This window comes from Somniosus microcephalus, chromosome 2 (genome assembly GCF_052327205.1).
Source record: "Somniosus microcephalus isolate GS21.2 chromosome 2, FLI_Smic_1.0, whole genome shotgun sequence".
Lineage (NCBI taxonomy): Eukaryota > Metazoa > Chordata > Chondrichthyes > Squaliformes > Somniosidae > Somniosus > Somniosus microcephalus.
Genome location: NC_140988.1, coordinates 331,317,220 through 331,337,707, shown reverse-complemented (window position 1 = coordinate 331,337,707; position 20,488 = coordinate 331,317,220). Strand labels below are relative to the sequence as shown.

Below are 20,488 nucleotides of genomic sequence, written 5' to 3'. Positions count from 1 at the left end.
TGTTTAAGGTGGTGGATGGGGTGCCAATCAAACAGCTGCTTTGTCCTGGATGGTGTTGAGCTTCTTGAGTGCTGCTGGAACTGCACTCATCCAGGCAAGTGGAGAGTATTCCATCACACTCCTTACTTGTGCCTTGTAGATGGTGCAAAGGCTTTGGGGAGTTAGGAGGTGAGACACTTGCCGCAGAATACCCAGCCTCTGACCCGCTCTTGTTGCCACAGTATTTATGTGGCTGGTCCAGTTAAGTTTCTGGTCAATGGTGACCCCCAGGATGTTGATGGTGGGGGATTCGGTGATGGTAATACTGTTGAATGTCAAGGGGAGGTGGTTAGATTCTCGCTTGTTGGAGATAGTCATTGCCTGGCACTTCTGTGGCGCGAATGTTACCTGACACTTATCAGCCCAAGCCTGAACGTTGTCCAGGTCTTGTAGCATGCGGGCGGAGACGGTTTCATTATCTGAGGAGTTGTGAATAGCACTGAACACAGCAGTCATCAGCGAACATCCCCATTTCTGACCTTATGTTGGAGGGATGGTCATTGATGAAGCAGCTGAAGATGGGTGGACCTAGGACACTGCCCTGAGGAACTCCTTCAGCGATATCCTGGGGCTGTGATGATGATTGGCCTTCAACCACCATAACCATCTTCCTTTGTGCTAGGTATGACTCCAGCCAGTGGAGCGTTTCCTTCCCCCCCCCCCAGAAGATGAGGTGCTGTTCCTCGAGTTTACGTTGAGCTTCCGTGGAACAATACAACAGGCCAAGGACGGTGAGGTCCGAGTGGGAATGGAGCGGTGAATTAAAATGACAGGTGACCGGAAGCTCGGGGTCACCCTTACGGACTGAACGGAGGTGTTCTGCAAAGCGGTCACCCAATCTGCGTTTGGTCTCCCCAATGGAGGAGGAGACCGCATCGTGAGCACCTCATCTTCCGGTTAGGCACTCTGCAGCCTTCCGGACTAAATATCGAGTTCAACAATTTCAGATCATAACCTTGGCCCCCCATTACACATTTTTTGTTGTTGTAATTTTTCCACTCCTTTCCCCCCCCCCCCCCCCACTTTCCTTTTGTTTCTCTCTCACACCTGGCTGCTATCTCTTGCCCTGCCAGTACACTTCACACCTAATCTCAGCCTATTACCATCTCGTCTAGCTCTTTTGTTTCTTTCACTTCTTTTGTCCGATCGCAGCCCTGCCTTCGATCTAATTTCTTTTCTTTCCAGTTTTGAAGAAGGGTTCGACCCGAAACGTCAACTCAAATTTCTCTCCACGGATGTTGCCTGACCTGCTGAGTTTTTCCAGCATTTTCTGTTGTTATTTCAGTTTTCCACATTGTCGGATAGATGCCAGTGTTGTAGCTGTGCTGGAACAGATTGGCTAGAGGCGCGGCTAGTTCTGGAGCACAAGTCTTCAGCATGATAGCCGGGAGTATGCAGTCAGGAGTTGGAACCATGGTTAATTTTTCTCCTGCACTGTCCAGGGGAGTTGCAATAAGCCATAATGTCCAAACCGCTATCCTGGCTGAGATAGATGGAAGTTTGAACTTGGTACCTTCTTGGTCTCTACAGCTCAATACCACAGTACACAGAGCATTGTCCTCTGAGGCAATGGAGAAACCAGGGGGATTAATTAGAAAGAAATACTGAGGTGGGGTATTCAAGGTTGAAGAGACATTAATAGCACTACTTGGTTTTTTGGGAAATTTGGGAAATCCATGATAGAAGAATCGTACATGGGCTCTTGATGGAGTCAACTTGATGGCGCCCTGGGCAGCAATGGACTGAATGGCCTCCTCTCGGTCTGGATTTTATGTTCTTATATAACAATATCACATGTTGTGTGTGTCTTTTAATGCTTTCCTGAGCTTAGAGAGGCCAGAAGAGTATGGCATTTAGCCTCAGCAGTACCACCAGAAATTTTTTTTTTTTTTTTTTTTTTTTTTTAAATTTAAAATTAATACTTATGAGGTGAGTAAGAGGAGTATGATTCTTGGAGAGTTTGGTGCTAGTGGGAGTTCAGGCTAACACTACCTACATTTTTAAAATGAGACACAAAGGGACGGCAGTGCAGAGAACCCTCGATGAGTGTGTGGGGTGTCATACAATTGAATCTCTGAAGCAGAACATCTTTGTGCTCAAGCAACAATTGACCATATCCTACAGCATCAGACAGGATGAGGGGGTTTCTGGATCGTACTCTCCAGAATCACCTACTAGGCAGTGCCAGGCAGTTTAGCACACAGGGATAATGTAGAAAGAGAGAAGTGGGTGACCATTCGCAGAGGCAGCAGACGGAGGCAGGACTCAGAGGCAAGAAATCCCCGAGTTATTGGAACTGTCCAATAGACACCTAGTATTGGACAAGTATGAGGCGGACAGTGATAGAGACTCAGAGAAGCGTGGTCTGAGCAACACTGTGGAGCAAAGGATTACCCCAAGAGTTGAGAAGCAGGTCGATTACAGAATAGGAAGTGGTAGTAGGGGGAGATATTCTACAGTCTGGGCTATAGATTGCCACCCTGATGTCAGGGTAAAGGACATCACAGACAGAGTGGAAAAACCTCATGAATGGGAGGCAGAGCAGCTTGCTGTATCCAATGACATAGACAGAAGTATGTTTGATGTCATGCGGAGGAGAGTTTAATAATTTGTTTTACTCTAATTCATTCTTGGGATATAGGTAATGCTAGCAGGGCCAGTATTTATTGCCCATCCATAGTTTCCCTTGAGAAGGTGGTGGTAAGCCTTCTTGAACCACTGAAGTCTATGCGGTGAAGGTACTCCCACAGAGCTGCTAGGGAGGGAGTTCCAGGATTTTGAGCCAGTGATTTTGATTCAGGCGCTAGATTGAAAACTAAGACCAGTGAGGAAGGTCAATGTGTGGTTGCAGGGCTGATGGCAGGAGGGAGCTGCTCACATTCTTGGGGTGTTGCAGTGATTTGTGGTTCAAAGGAGGGCTATACCAAAGAGATGGCCTTCACCTGAACCTAAATAACACCAATGTCTTTGTGGAGAGGGCAAATAGAAAAGTAGGGGAGGATTTAAATTAGTATGGCAGGTCTAGGTTTGAGAGTAGAGAGGAAGGGCAGGATTAATAAAGCTTTTGGGATAGAAGCAGAAGGCTTATTATTTTCTAATGATTTCAGCTACCAGAGGAAAATGAAAAGAAACAGGCTATGAGGTAGTGAGAGATAAAAACACTGTTGTAGAGTGCAAAGGATATCAAAAAATAAAATGAGTTTACCACGGTCAACATTCCAAAAAATTGGAGTCAGTATCAAGTGGTATACATGTGAATGCATAACTCCAATTTTGTTTTAATAACAATATGATATAGTATCTATAACATGTGTCTTAAATTTGGGCAGGATTAGGAACTTCATATTCTGGATGTAACATTTGCAGGAGGGATAGGGAGGCACAGAAAGGGGGAGGGGGTTGGGGTTGGAAGGAAGTGTTAGTGAGGAATTCTATCATAGCGCTTGGAAGGAAGTAAGTCCTGGGGGGTTGCGTTAATAGAGAATCCATATGGATAGAGTTAAGAAATAGGAAGGGAATTTTTTTTTGTGCATTACAGGTCACCACACAGTAGATATGAGATAGAGGTGGTCACCTTTAGAAAGTTCAGAGAGCAACAGGGCAATAATATTGGGTGATTTTAAGTATCCTAAGATAGACTAGAATAAGAGAGGTGTCTTCAAAGTGGGGAATACGTTTTAGAATGCATTCAGGATTGCTTCCTAGATCAGTATTTTTCCTAGTCAAATCAAGGTAAGAAACATTGATTGATTTGGTTCTGGGAAAAGAAGTGGTCTAATTGAGGTGTTTAAAATAATAAAGGGATTTGATAGGGTAGATACTGAGAAGCTATCTTAAGTAAGGCAATCCAGAACAAGGAGTAATAATCTTAAAATTAGAGTTAGGCCAGTTAGGAGTGAAATCAGGAAGCATTTTTTCCCCACACAAAGGGGTATTGGAAATCTGGAACTCCCTAAAAATCTGTGAATGCTGGGTCAACTGAAATTTGAGACCGTAATCTGCATCGTTTCAACGAAAGAGAGAGATTTTTCAAGGCTTTTATCGTACTTATAGCTCCTCATACCAAGCAGCATTCCAGCGAATCTGCGTTGTAAGCTCTCTAAAGCCTCCACATCACTAACTTCCTCTCCTCCTTTAAGACCCTCCTGTAAACCCACATCTTTGACCAAGCTCTTGGTCACCACCTCCTAACATCTCCTTCTTCGGCTCGGTGACCATTTTCCCTTACGCCTCTATGACGTGCCTTCACACTATTTCTTTTCTACATTAAAGGCGCTATGTAAACACAAGGGCCGCGATTTTGCCTACCAATGCGGGTCCGGGGTCGGTAGCACAGTCCCAGCCTGCTGCCTCCCGCTCTGTTGAAGTGATGTTACGTTGATTGGGCTTGTTAAGCCCGACCAGCGAGCTGCTCGGCCAATTAAAATGAAGCAGGTCTGATGATGTCATAGAGTCATAGAGTTTTACAGCACAGAAAGAGGCCCTTCGGCCCATCGTGTCTGCGCCGCCCATCCATCCCTGTCCAGTCTAATCCCATTTTCCAGCATTTGGTCCATAGCCTTGTATGCAATGGCATTTCAAGTGCTCATCCAAATGCTTCTTGAATGTTGTGAGGGTTCCTGCCTCCACCACCCTTTCAGGCATTGAGTTCCACATTCCAACCACCCTCTGGGTGAAAAAGTTCCTCCTCAAATCCCCTCTAAATCTCCTGCCCCTTACCCTGAATCTATGCCCCCTTGTTATTGACCCCCCCACTAAGGGGAAAAGTTCCTCTTTATCTACCCTATCTATGCCCCTCATTATTTTGTACACCTCAATCAGGTCCCCCCTCAGCCTTCTCTGCTCCAAGGAAAACAACTCCAGCCTGTCCAGCCTCTCTTCATAGCTGAGGCGCTCCATCCCAGGTAACATCCTGGTGAATCTTCTCTGCACCCTCTCCAAAGCAATCACATCCTTCCTATAGTGAGGCGACCAGAACTGCACACAGTACTCCAGCTGTGGCCTTACCAGCGTTTTGTACAGCTCCATCATAACCTCCCTGCTCTTATATTCTATGCCTCGGCTAATGAAGGCAAGTATCCCATATGCCTTTTTAACCACCTTATCTACCTGCTCCGCTGCCTTCAGGGATCTATGTACATGTACACCAAGGTCCCTCTGACCCTCTGTACTTCCTAGGGTCCTACCACTCATTGTGTATTCCCTTGCCTTATTTGTCCGTCCAAAATGCATCACCTCGCACTTTTCAGGGTTAAATTCCATTTGCCACTTTTCCGCCCATCTGACCAACCCGTTTATATCGTCCTGTAGCCGGAGGCTTTCCTCCTCGCAATTTACCACCCCACCAATTTTCGTGTCATCTGCGAACTTACTGATCATACCTTTTACATTTTCATCCAAATCATTTATGTAGATCACAAACAATAAGGGACCCAGCACCGATCCCTGAGGTACCCCACTGGACACAGGCTTCCAGTCACAAAAGCAACCTTCGACCATCACCCTCTGCCTCCTGCCACTCAGCCAGTTTAGGATCCAACACGCCAAGGCACCCTGGATCCCATGGGCTCTTACCTTCTTGACCAGTCTCCTATGCGGGACTTTGTCAAAAGCTTTACTGAAGTCCATGTAAACCACATCCACAGCATTTCCCTCATCCACCCCACTAGTCACCCCCTCGAAAAATTCGATCAGATTTGTTAGACATGATTTACCCTTGACAAAGCCATGCTGACTATCCCCGATTAATCCTTGCCTCTCCAAGTGGAGATTAATTTTGTCCCTCAGAATTTTTTCCAATAATTTCCCCACCACAGATGTTAGACTCACTGGCCTGTAATTCCCTGGTTTATCCCTGCTACCCTTCTTGAATAATGGTACTACGTTAGCTGTTCTCCAGTCCTCTGGTACATCCCCTGTGGCCAGAGAGGTTCTGAAAATTAGTGTCAGAGCCCCTGCAATCTCCTCCCTTGCCTCCCACAGCAGCCTGGGATACATCTCGTCCGGGCCTGGGGATTTATCCACTTTTTGGCCCGCTAAAACCGCTAGCACCTCCTCCCTCTCGATGCTAATATGTTCAAGTATGTCACAGTCCCCTTGCCCGATTTCTATGTCTGCATCGTCTTTCTCCATAGTGAACACAGATGCAAAAAATTCATTTAAAACCCCGCCTACATCCTCTGGCTCTACACACAGATTGCCACTTTGGTCCCTAATGGGCCCTACCCTTTCCCTGGTTATCCTCTTGCCCTTAATATACTTATAAAACATCTTAGGATTTTCCTTTATTTTGCTCGCCAGTGTTATTTCATGGCCCCTCCTCGCCCTCCTAATTTCTTTTTTAAGTATGCCCCTACACTTTTTATACTCCTCTAGGGCTTCTTCTGTCTTTAGTCTTTTGTAACTGCCAAAAGCCCCCCTTTTATTTCTAATGCATTTTTGTATATCCCTTGTCATCCAAGGTTCCCTTTGCTTGTTGGTCCCACCCTTGACCTTTACAGGAACATGTTGGCGTTGTACTCTCTCTATTTCCCTTCTGAAAGTCTCCCACTGTTTTGATGTGGATTTTCCTATAAGCAGCTGCTCCCAGTCCACTTTGGCCAGATCCTGCCTTATCATATTAAAATCGGCCTTCCCCCAATTTAGAACCCTTATTTCCGGGCCGTCTTTGTCTTTTTCCATGACCACCTTAAATCTCACCGAATTATGGTCACTGTCGCCAAAATGCTCTCCTACTGACACTTCCACCACTTGCCCGGCTACATTCCCCAGAATTAGGTCCAGTACCGCCCCCTCTCTTGTAGGACTTTCTACATGTTGGCTCAAAAAGCTCTCCTGGATGCACTTTAAGAATTCTGCACCCTCTAAGCCTTTCACACTCTGACTGTCCCAATTTATATTGGGGAAGTTGAAATCCCCCACTATTATTACCCTATTATTTTCGCACTTCTCGGAGATTTGCCTACATATCTGTTCCTCTATCTCCCCCTGACTGTTTGGGGGCCTATAGTACACTCCCAGCAAAGTGCTTGCCCCCTTTTTGTTTTTAAGTTCTACCCATATGGCCTCATTAGATGAACCCGCTAATATATCATCCCTCCTTACAGCAGTAATTGACTCCTTAATTAATATTGCAACACCCCCTCCCCTTTTACACCCCCCTCTGTCTCGCCTGAAGATTCTATACCCCGGAATATTGAGCTGCCAGTCCTGACCCTCCCTCAACCATGTCTCCGTGATAGCAACAATATCGTACTCCCATGTGTTCAACAACAACTTCAGTTCATCCACCTTATTTGCAAGACTCCTTGCATTAAAATAAATGCCTTCCAGCCCTGCCATATTCTCTTTTGCCTTCACATATTTGCTCTGCCTTCCCAGCTGACTTGTTTTTCCCTCTGTATTTGGCCGTAAATCACCCCCTACTATAGCTCCACTCTGTACCCCAACCCCCTGCCAAGTTAGTTTAAACCCTCCCCAGCAGTGCTAGCAAACCTCCCCGCAAGGATATTGGTTCCCCCCTGGTTCAGGTGTAAACCGTCCGACTTGTACAAGTCCCACCTTTCCCAGAAGCAGACCCAGTGATCCAGGAAACTAAAGCCCTCCCCCCTGCACCATCCCTTTAGCCACGCATTCATCTGTTCTATCTTCCTATTCCTATACTTACTAGCACGTGGCACCGGGAGTAATCCATTTAATGTCATTTAATGTTGCGTCATCAGCCGGTTTCCTGAAAGGGGCCATGTCCAAATTTACTTTGACAGTTGTGCTGTCAGTGTTCTACAGCACTGAGGTGCTGCACAAAGGTGCACGGCTGCACCCAGGCTCTCGTATGGCTCCCTCCAGGAGGGAGTCACAGCACCCAGGGAGGTTCTCTTCCCTTCCCATGGGCAGAAGAGACCTCCCCAGGAGATCAACGCAGCCTGGTTGCACATTGCACAGGAGGGCACAAGCAGGGATGTTGTCAGGAGGACCTGGGTGCAGTGGCGCAAACCTTTCAATGATCTCAGTAGATCATGAAACGTTACGGCAAAGCCACACTCAACCTCATCCTGCTGTGCCTCTCATCACATCCCCATCACTCTGCTTTTCCTACCCTACTCCTGCACATCCTTACTCACACCAACTTACCTTGCCCCTCCATCCATCCCTCTCTATCTACATTATCACTTCTCCATCTCACTAGCCACCCCTCACATTCACCCTCATCCTAGTGCAATCATACCAACTAACAACACACAAGGGTAGGCACTTGTGTGTTTTAGCCAATGTTCATGGGAAGCTTCTGGTAAATGTGCTATCAAACATTGAAATCTTTATTTTCAATACTTTGCGTTCTTGGACAGATTTCTGTGCACATTTAGAAGTGGCTTAGTGAGTTGCAGTGAATGGTGAGACATAACGTTACCCCCCTCAATGACGATGAGTGTGAAAGGAATGGCTTGGGCATTGTAGGGATGCTTTATGGTGCTGGTGTGGGGTGGTGCCAATCTGGCACATCATGTGGCAGCCAGGGTGTACAGCAACAAATGAAGTAAATCTGGACATGGGGAGGCAAGGCGTCCCGAACAGCAATGTGGTCGGGTGCTGATGCCCTGTGCAGCTTCAGTTGATTGCGGAGAAGGTTGGTGTTGTTGTTGTTGCTGCTGGTGTTGGGGCTGATCTTGGTGGGATTCTGAGGGCCAAGGTGAGATATTTTCAAGGGCACCGATGCTGATGGAATAGATGACAGGCGAGGTTGAGAGGACAGAAGCAATCGGTCAATGGTGAGAGAGGTTGGTCCAATGAGGTGGCACTGGATAGAGAGTTGGCTCCAAACACTTGCAAGCTGCAGAAAGCTCAATATGTCTTCCAAATGCAGTAACCAACAGTTTCTGAGCTTTGAAAGTGAACAGCTGTAACATGGGATCTTTCATACAACTTTGGCAGCTGTCAGGTCACGAGATAATTCAATGCTGAATCCACTCATGACATGCTGAGCTGATGTGTTCCCCGAGCAGCGTGTAACCCGTGGGTGAACACGTAAAATTGAAAGGCAGGCAGGAAATAATACTTAATTGGATGTTAACAATGCATTTAATGATGCCAATTGCCACCCCCGCCGCTTGGTATCGGGTCTGTTCAGCACTGACAGGTCCAAGACCTGGGAGACTCATGTGGAGGTGGGTTGACAGCGGGGTCCCGACCCGCTGTCAATCATTTCTATTTTCACAGCTGACCCGCCTCCGATCCTGTCCTCTTAGTGCCGGTAAAATTCCGGCCAAGCTGTGTGCATGAACAGAGAGACGTGGGAGTATATGTGCACAAATCATTGACAGTGGCAGGGCAGGTTGAGAAAGCGGTTAAAAAAAAAAAGCATACAGGATCCTGGGCTTCATAAATAGAGGCATAGAGTATAAAAGCTAGGAAATGATGATTAACCTTTATAAAAAACTGGTCCGACCTCAATTGGAGAATTATGTCCAATTCTGGGCACTGCACTTTAGGAAGGATGTGTAGGCCTTAGAGAGGGTGCAGAAAAAATTTACAAGCATGGTTCCAGGGATGAGGGACTTCAGTTATGTGGATAGACTGGAGAAACTGGGGTTGTTCTCCTTAGAGAAGGTCGAGAGGAGATTTGATAGAGGTGTTCAAAATCACGAAGGGTCTGGACAGGGCAGAGGGAAACTATTCCCATTGGCGGAAGGGTTGAGCACCAGAGGACACAGATTTAAGGCGATTGGCAGAAGAACCAAAGGCGACAAGGAGAAAAACATTTTTACGCAGCGAGTGGTTAGGATCTGGAATGTACTGCCTGAGAGGGTGGTGGAGGCAGACTCAATCGTGGCTTTCAAAAGGGAATTGGATAAGTCCCTGAAGGAAAAAAAATTGCAGGGTTACAGGGAAAGGGTGGGGTGGGGGGGGGGGGGGGGGGATTAGCTGAAGTGCTCTTGCAGAGAGCCGGCACGGGTTTAATGGGCCGAATGGCCTCTTACTGTGCTGTAACCATTCTATGACTCTATGTTGTTGTGTTATAATCATGCAGTACAAAATGAGTGCGCACAATTTTATGGCACAGGACAGGAATCAATAACAGCAAAGTAATTATTTTAGTTTATGTACAAAAAGGTGCAAGAGCACCATCTACTGTCCTTTACATTCATCTACAAATAACAAATTAAAAAATACAGAAAATGTACAGCACAATCAGTATCTGAGAATGATACATTAGCTTTCAGGCAGAATCATAAGAAAGATAAGAATTAGGAGCCGGAGTAGGCCATACGTCCCTTCGAGCCTGCTCCGCCATTCACTACGATCATGGCTGATGTTCAACCTCAACTCCACTTTCCTGCCTGATCTCCATATCCCTTGATTCTCCTAGAGTCCAAAAATCTATCTATCGATCTCAGCTTTGAATATACTCAAAGACTCAGCATCCACAGCCCTATGGGGTAGAGAATTCCAAAGATTCAGAACCCTCAGAAGAAATTCCTCCTCATCTCAGTCTTAAATGGCTGACCCCTTATCCTGAGACTATGCCCCCCAGTTCTAAACTCTCCAGCCAGGGGAAACATCCTCTCAGCATCTATCCTGTCAATCCCCTCTGAATCTTATATGTTTCAATGAGATCACCGCTCATTCTTCTAAACGCCAGAGTGTAGAGCTCCAATCTACTCATTGAACTATTTTTCTCTTTTCGATGCTGACTAAGCTGCTGCAGAAGTTCAACATTTTCTGCTTTTATTTAAAATTGGTTCAGTGTATTGATCCAGATAACTATTTTGTTTCTGTTTCAATAAAACTACAAAAATACATTTTTAAATTAGTCCTTAGGTCTCCAGATGCATTTATATACAGTGAAACCTGTAAATTAACTTAGGGACTGGCATCAGCTGTTTTTGTAGCTGTCCTTATTTTCAAAATGGTCATTGTCTGTACTTTAAATATTTTCAGTGGAATGGGGAGTTCTTGACCCAGCGTCCAGACGACACTTGCGTCTGCGCTCACTCGGAGGTCGAACTCCAAACCATCGTCAACACCTTCACCGAAGCGTACGAGAACGTTGGCCTTACACTAAACATCCGTAAGACAAAAAACAACAGAAAATGCTGGAAAAACTCAGCAGGTCAGGCAACATCCGTGGAGAGAAATTTGAGTTGACGTTTCGGGTTGGACCCTTCTTCAAAACTGGAAAGAAAAGAAACTAGATTGGAGGCAGGGCTGCGATCGGACAAAAGAATAAAAGAAACAAAAGAAGTAAAAGAGATTAGAAGCTAGACGAGATAGTAATAGGCTGGGATTAGGTGTAAAGTGTACTGGCAGGGCAAAAGATAGCTGCCAGGTGTGAGAGAGAAACAAAAGGAAAGGGGGGGGGGGGGGGGGGGGAGAAAGGAGTGGAACAATTACAAGAGAAAATGAAATGGGGGCCGAGCTTATGATCTGAAATTGTTGAACTCAATATTGAGTCCGGAAGGCTGCAGACTGCCTAATCGGAAGATGAGGTGCTGTTCCTCGAGTTTACGTTGAGCTTCCGTGGAACAATACAAGAGGCCAAGGACGGTGAGGTCTGAGAGGGAATGGAGCGGTGAATTAAAATGACAGGCGACCGGAAGCTCGGGGTCACCCTTACGGACTGAACGGAGGTGTAAGACAAAGGTCCTCTACCAACCTGCCCCCGCTACACAGTACTGCCCCCCGATTATCAAAATCCACGACAAGGCCTTGGACAACGTGGACCACTTTCCATACCTTGGGAGCCTGCTGTCAACAAGGGCAGACGTCGACGACGAAGTCCAACACCGCCTTCAGTGTGCCAGTGCAGCCTTCGGTCGCCTGAGGAAGAGTGTTTTTGAAGACCAGGACCTCAAACCCGGCACCAAGCTCATGGTCTACAGAGCAGTAGTGATACCCGCCCTGCTGTATGCCTCAGAGACATGGACCATGTACAACAGACACCTCAAAGCACTGGAGAGGTACCACCAATGCTGCCTCCGCAAGATCCTGCAAATCCATTGGCAGGATAGGTGCACCAACGTCAGTGTTCTCGCTCAGGCCAACATCCCCAGTATCGAAGCTTTGACCACGCTCGATCAGCTCCGATGGACGGGTCACATCGTCCGCATGCCCGATACGAGACTCCCAAAACAAGCGCTCTACTCGGAGCTCCGACACGACAAGAGAGCCCCATGCGGGCAGAGGAAACGCCTCAAGGACACCCTTAAAGCCTCCTTGAAAAAGTGCAACATCCCCACCGACACCTGGGAATCCCTAGCCCAAGACCGCAAAGTGGAGGAGAAGCATCCGGGAAGGCGCCAAACACCTCAAGTCTCTTCGCCGGGAGCAAGCGGAAGCCAAGCACAAACAGTGGAAGGAGCGCATGCCAACCCAAGCACCCCACCCACCCACCGTCTGCCCCACCTGTGACAGAGACTGTAGGTCCTGCATTGGACTCATCAGTCACCTGAGAACTCATTTTTAATGTGGAAGCAAGTCATCCTCGGTTCCGAGGGACTGCCTAAGAGAGAATCCAAAGCGGCAGAGAAACCGCTCTAGCCCTGGGATAGAGCCGTGCAAGCATTCAATCCCAGAAATAGAGCGGTTTCTCTGCTGCTGTGCATGCTGGGTAAAGAGCTCCCCATTCCACAAAAGCCGTTTCTTTCACAAAACCCGCTACTGCCTCGCACAGACTGGCATACACTGACCTCACGAGAATTTGGGGGCAAAAAGGAAGCGCCAGTGATCCCGACTCAGTGAAAGTTCCAGATACAGTACAGGCTGTGTCCCGTGTTTTAAGTTGTAAAAGGGCTTCGTGCAATGAAGGTTGTCCATAGTTCGTAATTTGTGAGGAATCCGTAGTTTCAGATTGCCTCTTGTATATTTTATCATGCAAGTTATTTGGGGGTCTCAATAAGTGTCTGTTTTTTGGGAGTGTCCAGTTATACAGGTTTCACTGTACATTATATTCCTTATTACATTTATTTTTGTATTACATATATGACTGGTAAGTAAACAAAATTTAGGTACATTCAAGTAAATATGCCTTCATTTGAATATAGTATTTGCATTTTTACACACTATTCGATCGAGTTTTTCAATGAGGTAACAGAGAGGGTTGATGAGGGTAATGCGGTTGACGTAGTGTACGTGGATTTCCAAAAAGCGTTCGACAAAGTGTCACATAATAGGCTCGCCAGCAAAGTTGAAGCCCATGGAATAAAAGGGACAGTGGCAGCATGGATACGAAATTGACTAAGTAACAGGAAACAGAGTAGGGTGAACGGTTGTTTTTCGGACTAGAGGAAGATGTACAGTGATGTTCCCCAAGGGTCGGTTCTAGGACCACTGCTTTTCTTGATATATATTAATGATTTGGACGTGGGTGTACAGGGCACAATTTCAATGCAGATGACAAAACTTGGAAGTATAGTGAACAGTGAGGAGGAGAGTGATAGACATCAAGAGGACATAGACAGGCTGGTGGATTGGGCGGACATATGGGGCTGGATTTTCATTCAGGAGTCGTGTAGGAGATGTGGCCAATCCACGCAATTTTAACTTGATTGACCTTGTTGAGCAGCCAATTAAGGTCCACCCGGCAACAGGTGACGTCACAGACTGAAATTTCATCTGTCAAGAGATTTTGACAAATGAAATGTCAGTGTTTCACAGCTGTTTGAAGCGGTCAAACACTGACAGTCTTACTTCTAACATGAGTCCTTCTCCACAGACTCAGTTAGAAATCTCTCCTGCACAGAAAGCTGAAGGCTGTCACTTTTGACAGTTCGCAGCCATTCGGCTTTCTGTGCCGGTGAGATGAGGGACTCCCGAGACCTAAAGGAAGGTCAATTAAACTTCTTTAAATACTTTAGACACACCAAACACACTTACCTTTGCACTCATGCACACATCACTCACCTGAACACCGACATCTCGAACCCTCCAAGTCCTTCGACCAGACGGCCCGCCTCCTCTAACTTGGCGTGGTTTGGAGCCGTCGGGAATCCCACACTTCAACCTTAAAAATAGGGATTAGGCTAAAAACTGCCTGTTAACAGGCAGTTAATTGGCACTAATCCCTTCCTGCCTCGGGTAGGCGGGTCCCAGTGCGGGGCGGGTACCTGCCTCCTTTGAAACTGGCATGGAGGCTGGTTGGGTGCGGGACCCCTGATTTCGGGATTTTAACCCCCCACACGCCTCCAATCCCGACTCCATGGCCCAATGAAAATCCTGTCCGTGGCATTTGAAATTTAACACAGAAAAGTGTGAAGTGATACATTTTGGTAGAATGGGGAGAGGCAGTATAAACTAAATGGTACAATCCTAAAGGGGGTGCACGAACAGAGAGACCTGGGGGTATGTGTGCACAAATCGTTGAAGGTGGCAGAGCAGGTTGAGATAGCAGTTAAAAAGGCTTAAGAGATCCTGAACTTCATAAATAGAGATATAGAGTACAAAAGTGTGGAAATTTTGAACCTGTATAAAACACTGGTTCGGCCTCAGCTGGAATATTGTGTCCAATTCTGGGCACCACACTTTAGGAAGGGTGTGAAGGCCTAAGAGAAGGTGCAGAAAAGATTTACGAGAATGATTCCAGGAATGAGGGACTTCAGTTACGTTGATAGACTGGAGAAGTTGGGGTTGTTCTCCTTGGAGCAGAGAAGATTGAGAGGAGATTTGATAGAGGTGTTCAAAATCAGGAGGGGTCTGGACAGAGTAGATAGAGAGAAACTGTTCCCATTGGTAGAAGGGTCGAGAACCAGAGGACACAGATTTAAGGTGATTGGCAAAAGAACCAAAGGCGACGTAAGAAAAAACTTAAAGAAGCGAGTGGTTAAGATCTGGAATGCACTTCCTGAAAGGGTGGTGGAGGCAGATTCAATCTTATCTTTGAAAAGGGAGTTGGATAAGTATCTGAAGGAAAAATACTTACAGGGCTATGGGGAAAGGGCGGGGGAGTGGGGCTAGCTGAGTCGGCACGGGCTCGACGGGCCGAATGGCCTTCTTCCAAGATTCTATTAATCCAATGCCGTTTGCTAAGGCGCTATATGCCCCTACGCTATCCTGGCTAAACAGTTGCAATGTGCCATGATTCCAAGTTGAATGGGAAATAATACTGGACGACACGGGCCCCTTGTGTGACACACACACACACTTATTTTCGGCTATGGATAGATGCACTCCTCATACTGCACACATGCTTTTATTCTGGATTACAGAAAATGCACCCCATATACTACAAGTACCAGGACTTGATACCATCCCTTCCTCCAACAGCTTGGCTCAAGATCAGGAATTCAGCTTGCGGGGAACTGCGAGAACAAGCACAGATCCTACAGTCCATTGTGCAATGCACAGAAGCTCCAGTATGGATGCACTACCTTGCCAGCTGCTTTTTTTTATATATACACATATACAAACCCACACCTTCAGTTGATTTAGCCAGGAAACAGACAGACATATACATAAATGTATTTATCGTACCTGAGCTCATGAACTAGATGTGCTGTTATCCTGGTTCCTGATGCCCCCAGTGGGTGTCCTAATGCTATAGCCCCTCCGTTTACATTAGTATTTTCAGGGTCCAATTTTAGAGCCTTCTGCACAGACAAATACTGAGGAGCAAAGGCTTCATTTACCTTTTGAGGAAAAGATACATCATAATCAATAACAGTGTAAACTTTAGTTTGAAATACAAGGTTTTGGACAAAATAAAATGCTCTCCCTGGTTGCTCATCTGGTTAAGGCAGTGAATTGCTGGGCCACAGCCTAGAAAGGTCCTAGCTCCAATCCCTGATATGTATGGAGTTAGCTGATCTCAGCCAGGACAACAGTAACTGTAATTTGCCTCAGCACCCCTGGCTTAGGGAGGGGAAATTCAGTCAAGATTCTTGCTCCCGATCCAATCATTTCTCCTGGAAAGTGTGCTGTGTGGATGCTGGAGGAGAACAGGACCAGTCTTGGGTGTAATGCCCCACGGCCAAATACTCTGCCAAAACTCACTGTTCTGGCTCACACGTGAAGAATGGAACAGTGTGAGGTACAGAAAGGCAACCCCAGGAAGGAGGCCACATCTTCAGGACAGCAAAGGAGGAGCAAAGTGGCAGGAAGAGGAATTAGAATAAAGCAAACATAGAACACGAGTAGGCCATTCAGCCCCTTGAGCCTGCTCTGTGATTCAATTAGATCACGACTGATGTAAACACAGCACAAGCCTGCAACAGGGGAAGTTAGATAAACAAGAAGGAGAAAGGAATAGAAGGTTATACAGATAGGGTTAGATGAAGAGGGGTGGGCGGAGGCTCATGTGGAGCATAAACACTGACATGGACCATTTAGGCCGAATGGGTTGTTTCTGTGCTGTACATTCTATGTAACCTTTCCTATGTAAACTTTCTAAACATTTGTTAAAAAGTCAAACTTTGAAAACAAAAAAAGCAGCAGTTTGGTCTGTATTTCAGATCAGGTCTCTGACTGGTAGGTGCTGGAGGCTTATCAGTTAGGCAAAGAACGGTGTTTAACAGCTCTCTATTGTATTCTGTGTGGGTTTTTTTTATTTGTATTGTGAGGAGTCTCTTGCAGTTTAAATGGCATGACACTTTTAATTATGGCCATCTCAAACTAAATATAATAAAAATGTCCTATACATTGGTTTTCACAGACCTCTACCAGATCCATGTCCTTCAAGAGCAATCCTGCTTTCTTAAGGACCCCATTGATTGCTGGTACTGGGCCTGCCAGAGACAGAAAAAAAGAGCCAGTTACAGTAATATGGAAACAAGTTTTACGTTCTTATACTTTGCCACTACATTCTTCAGACTTTTAAAACCACCAATAGTATGCAGTGGGATAGAATATTGGAGCACCAATGCGCTATGCCATATGCTGGGATGCAGACTCACACCCACAGTTCCCCCACCGTCCCCTACCAAGTTCTCAGTGTAAGCCATTCTGCCCACAGAAGGCCATGAACAGAGGCCAGATGATTTCTCATGGGGAGGGATATGCAACAGTATCCACTTTGAAGTTCTAGTGATCACTTCATGAGTAAAATTCATCCACCTAAATCAACAGCTTTTGCTTGCCTGCTAATGGCTGGCAGAATGGCACTGGCAGAGGCCTGGGAGTTAAGTATCATGTTTGTTGGAGAGGGGTAGGGAAGATTTTTTTTTTTTTTTTTTTAAACTACTAATGGAACAATTCATTGCTGTTTTCCTACCCTTTCCTCCTCCCAACCAACTTTATTTTTCTCTTTAAAACCACCCCCCCCCCCCACTACATATCTGATCAAGGAGGATCAGCTCTCAGGCCGTTGCCAATTTACTTGATGAAATGCATTGATCAGTCTCTTAGAGAAAAACAGGTTAATGTTTTGGATGTGAGCGCTCACTGAAACTGGTGCGGTTAGATAGAGAAGCTCCGTTCAAGCTGTTTTCACATTGTGCAAGACCTGAGCTAGTGCCTGGTGTTGCACAGCCTGCTGCAAGCGGAATGTAAAACTACTGAGACAAGCCAGGATATTCCCAGGTTCAATCTGTGTACTGCTAAGGATCTGGTCTCAACAGGGGTGGTGGTGAGGCAATGCCACAATTGGGCATCAGCATCGCTGAGCAATGAAGAGGGAAACAAAGGCCAGGATTTTTGTTCCCGATTGCTGTCCCACAACTCCTGCCAGATGTTACATGAGTTTGTAGGTGATGAGCACGGGCAGGATGAAACTTTTTTTTTTTTTTAATTCATGCATTGGATGTGGGTGTCGCTGGCAAAGCTAGCACTTATTGCTCATCCCTAATTACCCTAGAGAAGGTGGTGGTGAGCCACCTTCCTGACAACTGAATGGCTTGCTAGGCCATTTCAGAGGGGCTTGCTAGGCCATTTCAGAGGGGCAGTTAAGAGTCAACCACATTGCTGTGGGTCTGGAGTAACATATAGGCCAGACCGGGTAAGGACGGCAGATTTCCTTCCCTAAAGGACATTAGTGAACCAGATGGGTTTTTATGACAATCTGGTAGTTTCATGGACACCTTTACTGATACTAGCTTTTTATTCCAGATTTATTTAATTAACTGAATTTAAATTCCCCAGCTGCCGTGATGGGATTTGAACTCATGCCTCTAGATCATTAGTCCAGGCCTCTGGAATACTCGTGTCCAGTAACATAACCACTGTGCCCCCGTTCCCATTGTGATGCTCTTCATTGGCAAATAGCCTGTCCACTCACTCTCATGCATAAAAATTGGCTTTGGAGGACAGCCAGTGTCCAGGTAATTAATCCTAGCATGATTCAGCATCTTCAGCAGAGTAAAAGGAGAGAATTGGAAACAAGATTATGAGCTGCTCGTCCTGTTGGAAATATAAACCTGCATCCTAACATTCCATAGCACACTGCAGCACTGGATCCCACTTCCAATTTAAATAATGCTCACAAAACAGACTTAAAATATTTTTCCTACAAAGAAATGAAACAAAGTTATAACATTTAAATTACATTATTATAAACCAGCTTAATAAATTCATCCAAAATTCTCCCCCACTCGATTTTAATGTTGGTGTTATCCCAATTAAAATAATACTGGAGAGAGGATTTTCAGATGGAAGAATTAAGTATTTTGACTACAAATGCTAAACTGGGTAAACTTAGCCAACCCAATAAAGAGATGATTTAAACACAGACATATAGCCCGATACTGGACTACTTTGAATTTGGTGGTTCGGCATCATCTGAAGTAGAGAATTTATAGGCTAGTCAGTTCCTGGCAAGCTTTATGATTAGTTTTCCTCCCAGTGTTTTCTCTCGTCAAAGCATTGACATACTGGGCAACTGCTCATCATTGACAAACCTAGGCAGTGAACGTTGGCAGGCTACTAAACTGTGCAGGGGATCACAACCAATCATTCTCATCCTTCATCCATACATGACCACTCTCCAATAGGAGCACATGCAGATCAATCAGCAACAGGAATGCTGGCTTATTTTTGCTTTCCTAATACAGTGGTACTGAAGCCAACTGGAGCCCCCAACTGCTGCTCTGGCCGAGATCAATTTACTCAGCATAGTCTATATGGTACGGTATCACCCCAAGGGAGATTTTAATCACTAACTTATTGGGAGAGCATGCATTTAGAGTTAAGCAAACAATTCTAATAATCAATTTTTAACCTTCATATTCAATTATATAATTGCATCACCAATTGTGCTCCTCATCTGTTTAGCAGCCTGGGAAAGTCTTCTTCAAAACTGGTCACCTTAGTGATGATATAGTGGTACTCACCAATTCCCATAATGCTTGGGTCACATCCACTCACATGATGGGCCACTATTCTGGCCAGTGGCGTCAGTTTGTGTTTCTGGACAGCCTCTTCACTGGCTATAATCACTGCGGCAGCTCCATCACACACTCCCTAAAGAAAATACATCAAAAATAGCTTTTGAGAACTGCAAATTGTACTGCTGTTCTTAAATCAAACCTTTGCTCAATAGTTTTCGTAAGCTAGACTCTGGGGTGGTAACTGTCTGTGTACACCTCTGTACTTTCATTGTGTCACCTGATTCACGTGCCCACGTTAACAGCATCTAATGACTCAGTAAGTGCCCTGTAATAAAGAACTGAGCCATGTAGACCAGACAGGTCCCATTTTGATTGCCGATCTGCTAACAGTAGCAGCAGTTGGGGCACTCCAATTAGCTTCAGTATTCCTGATTAGGGAGAGGGTAGAGAAAAAAAATTTAATCAACGTTCTTGTTTCTGATTTCTATCCAGCAATTCCTGCTGCAAAGTGACCATGTGTGGGCATCAGGACAAGACATGATCAAGCTTGGCTGCAATGGGCCCATGGTGAAATAGCCTGTGAACACTGACCATCTGGGATCACAAGTGTAGAATAACCACTTCACCAAACAACAACAACTTGCATTTATATCGGGCCTTTAATGTAGTAAAATGTCCCAAGGTGCTTCACAGGAGCCTTATCAGATAAAATTTGACATCGAGCCACATAAGGAGATATTAGGACAGGTGACCAAAACCTTGATCAAAGAGATAGGTTTTAAGGAGCATCGTAAAGGAAGAAAGAGAGAGGTAGAGAGGCGGAGAGGTTTAGGGAGGGAATTCCAGAGCTTCGGGCCTCGGCAGCTGAAGGCACAGCCGCCAATGGTGGAGCGATTAAAACTGGGGATGCGCAAGAGGCCAGAATGAGAGGAGCGCAGAGATCTCAGTGGGTTATAGGGCTGGAAGGGGTTACAGAGATAGGGAGGGGCGAGGCCATGTAGGGATTTGAAAACAAGGATGAGAATTTTTTTTTAAATTAAAAAAAATAAATAAAATCAAGGCATTGTCAGACCGGAAGCCAATGTAGGTGAGCGAGCACAGGGGTGCTGGGTGAACGGGACTTGGTGAGAGTTAGGATATGGTCAGCGGTGTTTTCGATCAGCTCAAGTTTATGGAGGGTGGAAGATGGGAGGCCAGCCAGG

At 45.8% G+C, this 20,488-nt stretch overlaps 1 protein-coding gene across 1 annotated transcript in view; it reads right to left on the bottom strand.

Moving 5' to 3' along the window:
• The window catches only part of acaa2 (acetyl-CoA acyltransferase 2), a 65,321-nt gene that overhangs the window by 4,567 nt on the left and 40,266 nt on the right, over positions 1-20,488 (bottom strand). The window contains exons 7-9 of the mRNA XM_085974957.1: positions 19,290-19,419; positions 16,681-16,751; positions 15,502-15,656 (exon numbers count right to left, since the gene is read on the bottom strand). Coding sequence (XP_085831083.1) covers positions 15,502-15,656; positions 16,681-16,751; positions 19,290-19,419 — 356 coding nt within the window. The remainder of the gene's footprint in view (positions 1-15,501; positions 15,657-16,680; positions 16,752-19,289; positions 19,420-20,488) is intronic.